This window comes from Rosa chinensis, chromosome 2, assembly GCF_002994745.2.
Source record: "Rosa chinensis cultivar Old Blush chromosome 2, RchiOBHm-V2, whole genome shotgun sequence".
Taxonomy (NCBI): Eukaryota; Viridiplantae; Streptophyta; class Magnoliopsida; order Rosales; family Rosaceae; genus Rosa; species Rosa chinensis.
Window position 1 is genome coordinate 37,518,562 of NC_037089.1, and position 14,106 is coordinate 37,532,667.

The 14,106-nt window shown below is 37.5% G+C and overlaps 1 protein-coding gene across 1 annotated transcript; it reads right to left on the reverse strand.

Annotated features, from left to right (window-relative positions):
- Window positions 1-9,136: 9,136 nt before the first annotated feature.
- LOC112189991 (FRIGIDA-like protein 4a) lies at window positions 9,137-13,630 on the reverse strand. The gene is made up of 4 exons (XM_024329404.2): window positions 11,816-13,630; window positions 10,126-10,967; window positions 9,807-9,979; window positions 9,137-9,683 (listed from the first exon to the last, which is right to left on the reverse strand). Exons 2-4 carry the CDS (start codon window positions 10,376-10,378, stop codon window positions 9,519-9,521), a joined length of 591 nt encoding a protein of 196 aa, XP_024185172.1. The 5' UTR covers window positions 10,379-10,967; window positions 11,816-13,630; the 3' UTR covers window positions 9,137-9,518.
- Window positions 13,631-14,106: the final 476 nt, after the last annotated feature.

Here is a 14,106-nt window from a genome sequence, read left to right on the forward strand (position 1 = left end):
TTTATAAATTAAGTGGAATTTGTATTTGATCCTTGCTAGAACATAAAAACGCTCTCATTGAGTTTGTCTCATCAAGCAATAAAGAGAGATATGGTGTGTATCTAGGAGAAAATCAAATAGATAACGGCAGCAGATCACCAATGGCAGCAGATCACCAAATGGATAACGTCAGCAATCCATCAAGTTAGTTTTATGATTTTATTTCATAACATTGATTTAACATTTGAGATAGTATACTTGAGTTATTAGGTTATGTTTCATATTGAATCTAACAGAATTGACTAAAGTAATGATATTAATGAAAGGGAATTTGGCGAGCAAAGCAACCTAGGTTGTGGACTCGCTTATTCCTTTCAACCCCAGAAAGTCTGCCATTGCATCTCACAGTGGGAATGTGAAGTTTTAGCTTATAATAGAATAAGTTTTGATGTTAGAGATTTGTGTGTTTCATCTTTCAAGCATTTTCCATTCAGTTTAATTATACCATAACAGAACCCAGAAAGAGGCAAGGTTTGAAGTTAGAGGCTTCTCGATCACTAACTATTATAAAAACACTACTCCCGGATGTCTCAAAACTCAAACCGTATTCAAATATATATATATATATATAGACTCGATGAGTATGATCAGCAGTACTATGCAGATCAAACCCAGGTTTCTATATATGGCTTTTCTGCAATATAGTGACTCTGAAAACCCTAACTGACTTCGAAATAGGTTTTACCAAATACATTCCATAATTAGTTGGGTTTCACTATCGTCATCTTTTATTAATCTTCTACCCGGAAAATGAAACCTCATTTAAACCTTGCTCAAAGATTTAAACTCGTGGAGTTTGATCAGTAGAAATGAGTCGGATAAAACCCAGGTTTCTGAATTTGGTTTTTCTACAATTATTGGCTCTGACCTAGCTGAGTTTGATCAGATGTACGTAGTTTCTATCAAATACTTTCCATTTTTAGTGGGTTTCACTGTCGTCATCTTTTATCAGTTGTGGTTGATCTCCTTTCTGGCAAATCAAACCTTATTTATTTTCTAAATGAACTGAGACTGGTTTCATCTCCTCTAACATTGAAAATGACACTTAGAATAATAAGTATTGTTAAGTGCTCTAATTAACAAATAGAAACTGCACCAGAGAAGCAACCAAGCTTGTTTCTATATATGAGAACGATTAACCCTCCAGTACGTCTATTACACGTGAACTGTGATGGAGCATTCATCGAACAACAACTTCACTCTTTAGTCTATTCAAAAATCAAAACATTCATAACTCAACAACCCTAATACAAAGCAGAAAATTTGCATGTGGGGTCTTGTAAATCTATGCTAATTTCATCATATCCTTACCGTTTTGAATCACAAATAATGTCCATGTATCGAAAGGCTTTCGTTCTTCCGAGACAGGCTACAGTACCCTCCCTTATCCCGTACCTTTTTTTTTTTTTTTTTTAATTTATAACAATTTAATATGATGGTAACCTGATGAATTGGTCATTAGGTTACCTATTCAAATTTTGACACATGGCAATTTTTTTTTAAAATATTACCAATTTAACAACACATTTGTCATCAATTTGTAAAATTGTCTATATACCTGTAAATATTGTCCTAAATGGAGTAAATACCAAAATGTTTACCCCAATTATACAATCGAGAACTATATTACGTGAATGAGGACACATGTTCTATTTGGTATAAATATGAAGATTTACCGCTTGTACAACACATTTGTCGTCAATTTTATAAAATGGTTCATAAATTGTTAGATGTTGTCTTAGACCTTGTAATTACCACAAACATAACATTCATTACAATATTTTTAATCATTTTTCCTTATATTCGTAATAAACGTTGTCAGAGATGTAATTATTTTCTCAATGAGAAAGATTACACAAGATACCACCCAATTACACATTCGAGAACTCTATTACGTGAATGAGGACACATACTCTATTTCGTATGAAATACGAAGATTTACCACTTGTACAACACATTTGTCGTCAATTTTGTAAAGTAGTTAATAAATTAGTACATGTTGTACGTCTTAGACCTTGTAATTACCACAAACAGGACATGTATTACAATATTTTTGATCATTTGTCCTTATATTCGTAATAATCGCTGTCAATGATGTAATTATCTTCTCAATGAGGAAGATTACACAAGGTACCACCTAATTACACATTCAAGAACTCTATTACGTGAATGAGGACACATGCTCTATTTGGTATGAAATATAAAGATTTACCACTTGTACAACACATTTGTTGTCAATTTTGTAAAATAGTTCATAAACTGGTATATGTTGTCTTAGAACTTGTAATTACCACAAACAGGACATTTATTACAATATTTTTGATCATTTATCCTTATATTCATAATAATCGCTGTCAATGATGTAATTATTTTCTCAATGAGGAACATTACACAAGATATCACCCAATTACACAATTGAGAGCTCTATTACGTGAATGAGGACACATGCTCTATTTAGTATAAAATATGAAGATTTACCTCCCAAAACAACACATTCGTTTTTAATTTTATAAAATGATTCATAAACTTGTAAATGTGGTACTAGACCTCGTAATTACCAAAAAGAGAACATTTTTTACAACATTTTTTGTCATTTCTCTCTCTTTTTTTTTTTTTCAAATATGATCGTATGTGGAATAAGTGCCATAATAGAATTAAATTTCCACATCTATAAGGTAACATATTGTCATCATATAAGTAATTATTTGATTTAATGATAAATTACTCAAAGTAGACCTCAATTATAATTGATTAAGGAAAGTATTAATGATGTACTTAATTAGTAATAAAAGACTCATTACTTTTTATTTTTTAGAGAAAAAGATTTTATAATTAATTACTAATGATTTGGTTAAGAGGTAAACATGTTACCAATCTTTTAAATATTCAAGGCCATTGGATATATTATTAATCCAACAGTCTAAAATATTCAAAAAAATGGTTGTACAGCAAACAGCCCAGCACCTTAGAATTTTCCTCGTTCTTCCATAATTGTTCTTATTATTATTATTATTATTTTTTATCCAAAGAAATTTCATTCATAGAATGGGGTTTATCCCAATTGTTTTTTTTTTTTTTTGAAGCGAGATAAGGGAGTAATCTGTCCCCTTACTCGAAATTTTATTGAACGAAAGAGAAAAATTACAAAAGAGAAAGAGGGACTAGGCCAAAATCTTTCTCAAAAAAAAAACTAAACTTGCCGAAAGAAGGGAAGCCTAGAAAGATCACGGCGAAATCGTTCTGAAGCAAAATCAGGTACCTCAGACCACCAGTGCTTTGAAACATGAGTTGCTCCAAAATCAGCAAAGGCATCAGCTAAGCTATTTCCCTCTCTATAAATATGAGAGTTGGATGTTTACAATCATGTTTCAGTAGCTCCCTAATTAGAGTTGGAGGTTGGGTCTGCCAAAAACTGGCGTAATTGTTCTTATTATTGTATATCTATATATACCTGTAAACTCTATTGGTTTTTGACTAAAGCTGGCATACACGGTTGCCATCACCTTTCTATAAGATGCTTTGCATTACTATAATGAAAAGATTCAACTAATAATATAGTTTCTTCCTAACTGATAGTCTGACAGTACTATGACTCCAAATGATGAACATTTTCTAATGTAATCTATCACGATCAGACGATCAACCATTTCTGAATGCTTCTTCCTCACTCCTCATTTACAGACTACCAAGGCATCCATTTTTTTCTCAACCATTATGCGTAATATTGTTGAACAGAAACTCAAGCAAACATACAAGCACATTGTGCTCTCATATACCATATTAATTATTTCATTGTTAATAAGAAATACTGCATATCTAGAACATGCTCGACAAAATTAATGGTTCAAAATTATACAGTAACTAGTGTATAATATAGGATGATGTTCACGTTCTCTTAGTGGTTACGGGACTATTGTTTTTATGATTAAGTACTCAGCATATTATAGTGTTACACTGTCAATTATATTAAAACCGTCTGAATTAATTATTGACACCAGATACACGAAAATGTTTTATTCCGGATGCTGCATTAGCTTGAAATGCATTTTTCATATCTGACGCAGTCGGATTGATAAGTAGGTTTACCAGCAATAAACCTAAGCAAAAGATTCTGGAGTCCACCAGAGATAAAAGAGAAAATCTCTATTTTATTGATTAAAAGATGAAAGATGCGTTCTGCAGCCGCTTGCGGCTGCATAAATAAGAGAAAAGTACCCTAGGGCGACTAACAACGAAACCCTAAGGCCCATGGATAAAAACGAAAACAATCCAAAAATAACTAAGAAAACCAAAAACGGGTAAAATAGAAAAATGCCGTTTTGAGGCCCTAAACGATCCCGAAAGCCCGAAAAATGCTACAGCTCATAGCAAAGCTATGAGTCTTGTTTCTGGCGCGATTCCCTTTCCGGAAAGGTAAGGCACGTCCCAATCGGACACCGAGCTGTTTCCTGTCTACTAGTCACTTTTCGTTTTCCTCCTTTAGCACGGTCTAACTGTTGTTCAAATTGAGCCGCCATTCTCTCTGCATCAATATCAATTCGATCAAATTCAATCAATTAAGTCCCATATCGGCATTTATTTAGGCAAGACAACATATGAAATAATATCTAATAAGATAATGTTACTCTCTGAATACAAAAGAAGAAGATGATGACTTATAATTGAGCTTTTGTTTTCGTTTTTGGCTTCAATTCTTCTTTTTTTCCTTTTTGTGTAGATATGATTTTTGAATGTTAGACAGCCATTATATGGGTTCTGCATTCTGCAATGAGACTATATTATTATGTGGAAGTTCCTATGTTTCAAAAAATATATAGGCTTCAATGCTAATATATATACCCTCTAAACTTCGTAATAATTTTCGATTTTCTTCATCTCTGTCGAATCAAAAGGCCATATCACACAAGGATGGTTTAGTTAATGACATTACGAGTATAGGGAGACTTCCATACATGATATGTTCACTATTCAAGCATTCTCTATGGCAATAAATCAATAATATTAGCAATTATGTTCTTCTACGCAGCTGATGTGTGAGATGTGGGGAGAGCAATGCTGGAACTTCGTTTCCTTCCTTTTCTCTGCTCTTGTTTTTCAACATTGGACGGAAGAGATAGCAGCAGCTTCGGAGAGTTCCCCAAGCCCTTGAATTTCCATCATAATGTCAGTTGGTGGGTACTGCGACTGGAGGCTGTGATCTTCAATGCACTGAACCACAGCTTTTAGATAAGCTATTAGGTCATCTACAACCTTTTCCTGAAAGCAAAAGTCATCCCCAACAGATGTACACGTACATTAAGGATGGTCCTGGATTTATCTATTTCAAAAGCAGTTGTTCATTGTAGATCAAACAAAAGCTACGGTACCTTTACATCATGTGATATCTCTTTACTGAAAATTCCAGTGCAAGACTTCTTTGCATCCTCCACAAATTCTTTCAAGAGTGGTACTGGCATGGGGGAAACTTGTTAATTTGCTTGAAGGTGCAGATAAATGTAACAGCCTTAAGCTGCTGCTTAATTTCTTTCTATAAGATTCCGAATTTTTTTTTTTTTTTTTTTTTTGAGGAAAGGAAATTCATTGAACTAGCGATAGAAATCGTTCATGAGGGCATCCCAATGGGGAGCATACAAAGGCCAAGAAAGACTTAACCCTAGAGCTAAAGTAGAACAAATTAGAAGGTGTACTACACCAATAACTTGTCCATGTACAATAGAACATTGCTCTGAAACACTTATAGGAAACCTAGCAGAAACTAAAGGTAAATCCTCAGCCTCCTCAAGATAATTACCAACAATATAACTATTGTCACGACCTTGAGATTTGTAGATCAAACCATTAGAATTTGCAATCTGAGCATGCAAGAAATCGGTCAACCAATCAAATCTAGACTCGTCCCAGCCTAAGACACACTGCTCGCCAAGGCACGCAATTGTGGTACTCACAGCGTGAATGTACTGAGACTCTTTATAGAATGTAGAAACAAACAGTCGACAGGAAAGTAAAACCAGCATCCCCAGTGAAAAGAAAACAGGAGAATTGAACAACATCATCGCATCTCCTGGGTCCCAAATCCACCCCCCTGGAGAGGTTAAGCCCATTGAATGGATTCTGATTTGAACCCAACAGCAACCCAAATCCTTTGCTAGATTTGATCTGGACACCCAACTTCTGTTTGGCATCCAATCACGCCATCTCCGCGCGGCCATCAGCACTGACCGCATCTGCGTCTCCGACATAGCCGTACTGAACGGCGCCGTGGTCAACCACCACGCTAGCCGACCACCAAACCCCATCACGACACACAGCATATCCTCCGTCGTCAGCCTCACATGTGCACAGCCCCACACCACTACCATCCCCATCAACGACATAGCTGCAAGGAAACAGCGAAGCCACCATCTAGGACCCGGATCCTAGAGCCATATTAGATCCCTTGAGCTGACAACCCTGCCCAAACAGCGATCAACGCTCGCTTGATCCCGGTGAAAGAAAATAGATCCATCTGATCGTCTGTCGAATTGATGGTATAAGGGCAGCGCGCAACCCTTCTTCGCGGTCACGGTGGACTTGCTTACAGGACCTCCACCGATCTTCCCCAGATCTGGGGCACGACCCCCTTCAGCAAGAGCAAGCGAGGTTGCAAAGCTCGCTATTACCGCATCAATGGAGGCCATAGTCAATGAGAAAGTAGACGAGAAGAGAAGGGGATGCAGCAATTGTTGAGGGAGGCAAGGAGGCCGTAGACAAACTAGGGTTGAGAGAAAAACTCTCCTAGGGTTTTCCCTCTATAAGATTCCGAATAATACCTGTTAAGTGTAACAAATTGAAGGATCGATTCATCAAACCGCTAGAGAGAAGTCGAATTCCAAGGCATCCTCACCCAAACTCAAAGAAGTTACTATTAGCAAATGCATTAACAGAAGAAAGCATATGTATTACGATGATAAAGAAGAAACTAGAAGCCTCTCACAACCAGAATTATGCAAGGAAAGACCAGTAATCTAATACCTTCACTTCCTAAAATAATCAATCCCAACTTGATCAATCTGTGAATAATCTACCACTTCACCTAATTGTACGTTGCCTAACAGTCTAACACATATCTTGAAGTCCTGACGCATCGTAGGTTTATCAATTACTTCCAAGCAATTTGGCAATGTTCAAACCCATTGTTTCCTAGATGCAGTGTAAATCCAAGCCAAAGATAACTATCACCGGAGCACAAGGGACATAAGAATGGCATCTAGGATAGTCAAGGTTAATTACAAACATATAGCATAATATTGTGCATGCAAAGAGACATTAAATAAAATACAAAAAAAAACACACACACACACACATGTATGTATATATGAAAGACAGCAGCACACACACACACATGTATGTATATATGAAAGACAGCAGCACTCTATGAAAGCCAAAACACTTACCAGGGATCACCTCAAAGCTTCTACCATCCGTAATTATGTTGGGTTGATCACTTACAGATTGAGGAATAATCATATCATCAGCAGCATGAGTAAGTTCCAACAGCTCAGTATTCAATCCAGAATCAGAATGTTTTGACCACAATTCATGCTCTTTGCCTTGCTTTTCAACTTGCATCTCTCTTATATGGAGTGTATAGGAGGGTGAATCCAAATGCTTTATTTTCTACTCTTGAACCGACTTGTGGAATGTGTTGAAGATCTTTTCAGATTCATCTATTGACTTTCCAAGTACAGCAAGTAGCTTTTCTCTTTCCAATTGCTGAGAATCAAATAGTTTTTATTTCAAATCAATCACTCCACCCTGCTGTTCGAGTTGCCTCTCCAAAAGCTTTTTGACCTCTTCTATCGACTTTTGGAGTGCATCCAAAGATTGTTCTTGTTCTAATGATTTTTTAAGTGAAGCAAAATGCTTTTCTCTTTCCAACTGCTGAGTCCTCACTTGAGAATAAAATTGTATTTGCTTCAATTCAAGCTCTTTGGCCTCCTCATCAATGTGCCTCTCTTTCATCTTAAGTTCATGGGACAATGAATCCAAACACCTTTTGTGCTTTTGTATCGATTTTCACATGTCTGCAAGTACCTCTCTTTACACAGACCCTCATTTAAGCATCCATCCACCCTCTTATCAATAACACGAAGCTCTTCAACTATCGGCTCAAATTGTTTCCCTCTCAACTCAAACTTCTGAAACAATCTTTCTAGTCCCATCTCTTTCAACTCAAGCTTACGAGACCACTAATTCCATCTCTTTCTCACATTTTGTCAATGGACCTCTGCAATGCCTTAACTTGCTTTCCTTTCAAATCACATTCTTTCGTGTGCTCCTGAATCGACTTCAAAATCCCATCTAATTGCCTCTCGCTCAACTCAATACACCCCTGAACCTCTTTCAGTTCTTTTTCCATAGCCTCAAACTCCTTCCTCCTCTTTTCTACACATCTCCCAAAATAATACGATCTCTGTGGTGAGGACTCCAAAACCCGATTTTCGATCAACTCACACCCCTTCCCCTTCTCTCTGCCTAGTATTTCATAGCATCAACACATCTTCGCTTCGCTTTAATTTCCTCTTGTTTCAAACCACATTCTCTCTTGGACTCCTCAATTGACTCCAAAATCCCACTCAACTACCTCTCCAACTCAATCTCCTCCATATAAATCCTCAACCTCCCTTCAACCCCTCTCACTTCCTCCTCCTTCACCCAAAATGAATCCGACTCTAAGCGGTTGAGTAGAAGAGCTCTACTAGTCACAAGCGGCATAGTCAAGATCTTTCTTTTGGATAAGAGTGATCAAGATTCGTCAAAATATTAGTCGTAAAATTGAACTGCTCTAAACCATGATGAAATGAAATGTCGCAATGTGTCTTATGCTATACATATCCTCATCCACCGCCAAGGAACACCAGGTGCACCATTAACAATCAATGACTGAGTTTAGAGTTACCTTCAACCACTAGCTTAGAGTAAACTGTCTCACGGGGTTAATTCTTCTCTAGTTATGTGTTAGAAATTGAGAATAAACTAAAAATCAATACTTGTAAAAAAAAAACTAAAGTGAACGACCCATTGATATAGAAACGAGGTTAATCAGCTTAGACTAATCTGGAATATCAGACAAGCTAATACCAGACCAATTAACAATGGATACCATTTCAAGCACCACAACATACATATTTTACCTATGTCAAGGGTGACCTTCTAGTTTCTACCAACAGTTCAGTCAAAATACATGAGCTTTTCCTAAAAGCTGCGACATGAATGCAATTAGGAGTGCATGGTACGTAGACTATATTCACCAATTTGCAGAGGGAAAGGGTATATCCCCGGATTACAATGTAAACCGTTCCTTCGTAGTTCGGACGAGTGGAGCTTCACATTAAGGTCTCGAACCACTGAAGACGAACTTTATTTTCGGCACCTTACCTGGTTGTAACTTTGGGGCAGAAGAGCTAGTACAAGGCTTCTTCCTTTTTCTCTCTTCTTGTTCAACTTTGGGTACTAGCCAAACTCCTCCATTTTTCCTTCAGCATTTCAAGCTGAATTATTTGCAATTCAACAGTCTTGGACGGGTATTCAGACTCGAGGTCGTAATTTTTGATGCATTGAATGGCAGCTCTCAGATCAGCTATTTTACCATTCAGAGCCTTATCCTGTAAAAGAAAAAAGTAAAGCCTTCATACATATATATTTGTACTGTTTTACATCAAGGATTGTCTTAGAAGCAACTGTTTAAGCGTCAGAAAATGGAAATCCAAGGAAGCGCTACAAGGTACCTTTTCATCAGGTATCATCTGTGACCCGCAAATTACTTCGGAACACATCATTACATCATCCACATATTCTTTTAAGAGTGGCACTGGGGGGAGCTTGTCAAATAATTTGAAGGCACAAATAGATCTAACAGCCTCCATCAGTGGCTTCTTTTCAATAAGCTTCCGTATAAAATCTGCGATGCATAGAAAAGAAAAATTGTAGGGTTTATCAAACCAAAAATCCAAGAAATTGCAAAGCATACCATGAAGGAAAAATTAGGAATACTCTGTGGTATACAAACATCACCACAACACGAAAGCTAATTTTGAAGAAACTAACCAGGGATATAATCTGCAAAACCATGTGTCTGACATAACTCTAGAGACTGTTTATGCTGCGAAACCCTTCTAAGAAGCATTACAATCTCATCTTCATGTAAGGTTCCAAGCAATTCATACACAGCTATAAACAGCAAACACCCCAAACTCTCCAATGAATTTTCAGTATCACCTCTCAACTTTTCTTTCCACTGGGATGCTAGATTTTTTGCATTTTCTTTCAGATGAGGTCCAACATGTGTTGAAAGTCCCATTAGAATCTTCAATAGAGTAATGTTACCAGATACAACCTTTTCTTTGGAACTAACATCTCCATTTCTCCAGTAATACGTAAGAGACCCTTGCGTCGAATCCAACACAAGTTTTGCAGGGTCTGATGATGATTTAAGAGTGACCAACAGATTTTCCTGTAAAAGTGTAAAGCATTATTTGGTGAAGAAAGAGTTGCTGCAATTCTAGTGAGTGAAGATTCTGGTCCCTCAGCATTATTTGGTGAAGAAAGAGTTACTGCAAATCTAGCCCCAAAAGATTTGGGTCCCCCAGTCTTGGCAATGGAAGGAAGAGAAACAATCCTTTCATTCTGTAAATATTTATTCGGAAGAGAAGGAGTTGCTTCATTTCTAGCCAGCAAAGATTCTGGTCCCTCAGCATTATTTGGTGAAGATATAGTTGCTACAGATCTAGCCCCAAAATATTTGGGTCCCTCAGTCTTGACAATAGAAGGAAGAGAAACAATCCTTTCATTCTGTAAATATTTATTTCGAGGAGAAAGAGTTGCTTCATTTCTGGCCAGCGAAGATTCTGATCGCTCAATCTTGACAATGGAAGAAACCACATTCGTCCCTATGCAAGTACAATATGAAAAACAGAAACGATGGCGTGTGATAATCTTGAATTTGAAATGCACGTCAAAAGATATATAGAGCATTGTGTGCCACTTGTGATTTGACTCAAGTGCGAAGCTGTGGGGTTGGGGATGCAGGGAAAATCACAGCTATTACATATAAATCTTATTAAGAAAAACTAATGATGAATGAGACAATATTCGGTTACATACCATAAGATGGCACTTATGGTAGAAGATAGACAGCGTAAAAGACTGATTTATACATGCAAACTTTGAAATAGCAAGACCTACAATGAAATGGTATGCTAAGAAAAGCACAGGCTTTAGCAAGACCACCACACATGTCCATCCAGAATCTGATGAGAAAATTTTAAAGAAAATCAAGAGAGGCTAGAAGCCTTTAACAACCGAGTTATAAATGTGGACAAAGGACACGTTTTATTGATTTTTGGGCCAGCGAAAAGGACAAAAGTTTAACTATGAAAAGAAAAAATCATTTGCAATTTAAAATATCATTTTGAAGTACATAACATAAATGCCAAAAAGGACAATCATCACGAACTATGCTAATGGATTCATTGCTTGCAACTTTTTGAGCTAAGTTACTACTTTTAAATGCTGTTGTAAGCTGCAGAATATAAGGCATGCCCGATAGTGAATGTAACCAATGCTTGCTACAATGCAAGAAGTATAAGCATTCATTTTCTTTTTTCATCTAAAGGGCAGGTCTTTTAAGGCCAAACATCAACATTACAGAAATTTTCTATGTGATTTGGATGTCATAAGTGTTATAAAATAAGCAACACTTACAGAAAGAAGACTTTGAAACACAAAAAGAGCTCACCAGGTGCCTTATATATGATACCAAGTGCCCTACTTAATTCAGCAGCTTGTTCTGGCTGAGAAACCATAGCAAGAAGAATTTGAAGCTCCCTCATATCATAAATACTTGTCAATTCATACGTAGTGATAAGACGCAAAAAGCCCAAAGCCTCCCAAGTCCCAACTATTATCAGCGGTAACTGCCAATTTCACTGCTTCTTCTCTCACCTGAGGATAATGTGACTCAAACTCTCTGTTTTCCACAGTAAGATTTGACGGATAAAACCCTTGCATTGAATCCAAGACCAATTTTGTGGGGTCTGATGATGCTTGTAGAACAGCTGACATTCGGCTACCTGTCAAGTCAATTTTTTCCACTTGCTCATTCATGACCAACTGTAAGCTTCTACCATCCATGTTGTTCCAGGATTGATCTCTTGTAGATGAAACAACACTAGCATTTTTAGCAGCAGAGGTAGGTTCCAAATGCTTAGCCTTCCTTTGAGAATCAAATTGTCTCTGCTTCAATTCAAGCTCGATCTTTGGCCTGCTTTTCAAGTTCCCTTTCTCTCCTTTGAAGTCCATCGGATAGTGAATCCAACTTTTTTTCACGCTCTTGTACTGATTTTTGAAGTGAAAACAAATTGTTTTCACGATGTTGCACCAATGTTTGGAGTGAATCCAACTGCTTTTCACGCTCGGCTGCCAACATTTGGACCAAATCCAAATGCTCTCTGTCTTTTTGTATTGATTCTCCAAATGATTCCAAAAGAATTTCATTCAATTCAACCTCATTGAGGCGTTCATTGACCCTCTTATCCTTTGAATTAACTTCCTCAACTCTCAATTCAAATTTTCTCTTTTTAAACTCAAGCTCATTGGCCTGCTGTTCGAGTTCCCTCTCTTTCCTTTCAAGTCCCTGGCCTATCGAGTCCAAAAGCTTCTTCTCACGCTCCTCTGCTGCCATTCGAACTGAATCCAAATTCTTTTCGCCCTCACGCACCGACTTTTGCAGTGCATCCAACTGCTGTCTCCCTTCCTGTATCGATTTTTCAACTGCATCAAAATGCTTAACTTTCAACTCCACATCATCCACACCCTCTTCTCAATCAACTCAAGTTCCCCAATTTTCCACTCCACTTCTTGTTTCAAATTCGAGTTTCGCCACACACCCCTCTAGCTCCCTCTCCTTCATCTCAACTTTACAACACCACCCCTCCATAGCCTTCGTCACCAAACCAAAAGGCATACTCTCCCTGATCTTCCCCTCTCTCGCTTCCAACGTATACGAACATTCCATCATCGATTTCTGAATCAAACTAATCCTCCCCTTCTTCAACCTCACCTCCTCATCACATTTCGCAATCATCTCCTCTAAACCCCTTCAACTCCTCCTCTCTCAACTTCACATCATCATTCACCCTAACCATCTTCTCAAGCTCATCTATCCGCTTCTCTCTATTCTTTTCCTCAAATCTTTAAATTAAGAAAGTTCAGCTGGCTCTTACCTTTTTCAATCTCCATCGATCCCTTCCGCTTCCGAATCACGCCGCAGCTTCAACTCTTCACCTTCCAGCTTCTTCGCCAGCTCTATTAGCCCCAGGACCCGGTCAAAACCCGCTCCAGCTTCCGTCATCAAACTTCTTCAAAACCCTAAAGATGCCAACTTCACCACAAAACAGAGCTCAATTTCTTCTCACTGATCAAATGTGAATCAAAACTAGAGCAAAGGCTTGGTCTTTAACTTCTTCAAAACCTTAAAGATGGAAACTTTACCGGAGAACAGAGCTCAATTTCTTCTCACTGAGCAAATGTGATCAAGGTGAAAGGTTGGTTCTTTCTTTTCGTACAGTAATGAATGGTTTCTGAAAATTTTTCAGCGGGTATCAGAGACTTGCCGTATTCAAATGGCTCTATTCTGGCCGTTAGATTGTGAGTGGGGGAAATGGACGGATGTGATTTGTAGAGAATCTTACCATACAGAGTAACAAGGAAAAGGAAGTGATGATACCCATTACGGCATTACACTATGATGTAAATAGATATGGGTCTTTAATAAATTTTTCACCTAATTCCAGAGAGTAAAAGTCTGTACTGTGAGTTGAAAGTACAGTATTTTTTCTTTCTCTTTTTTGCTCATAGAGGTTTTGCGATGTACAGGCATTGTAAGGTTTCATATTAGGCTGCTTCTCATCTTTGCTTTCTGCTAGAATTGGTGCATCTTCTGTGAGACTATTATCAGCTTCATTATTAGGTCATCGTTACTCGATCGGATACTCTTATTAAAACCCTGCTCAAATATCATGTTTCCCC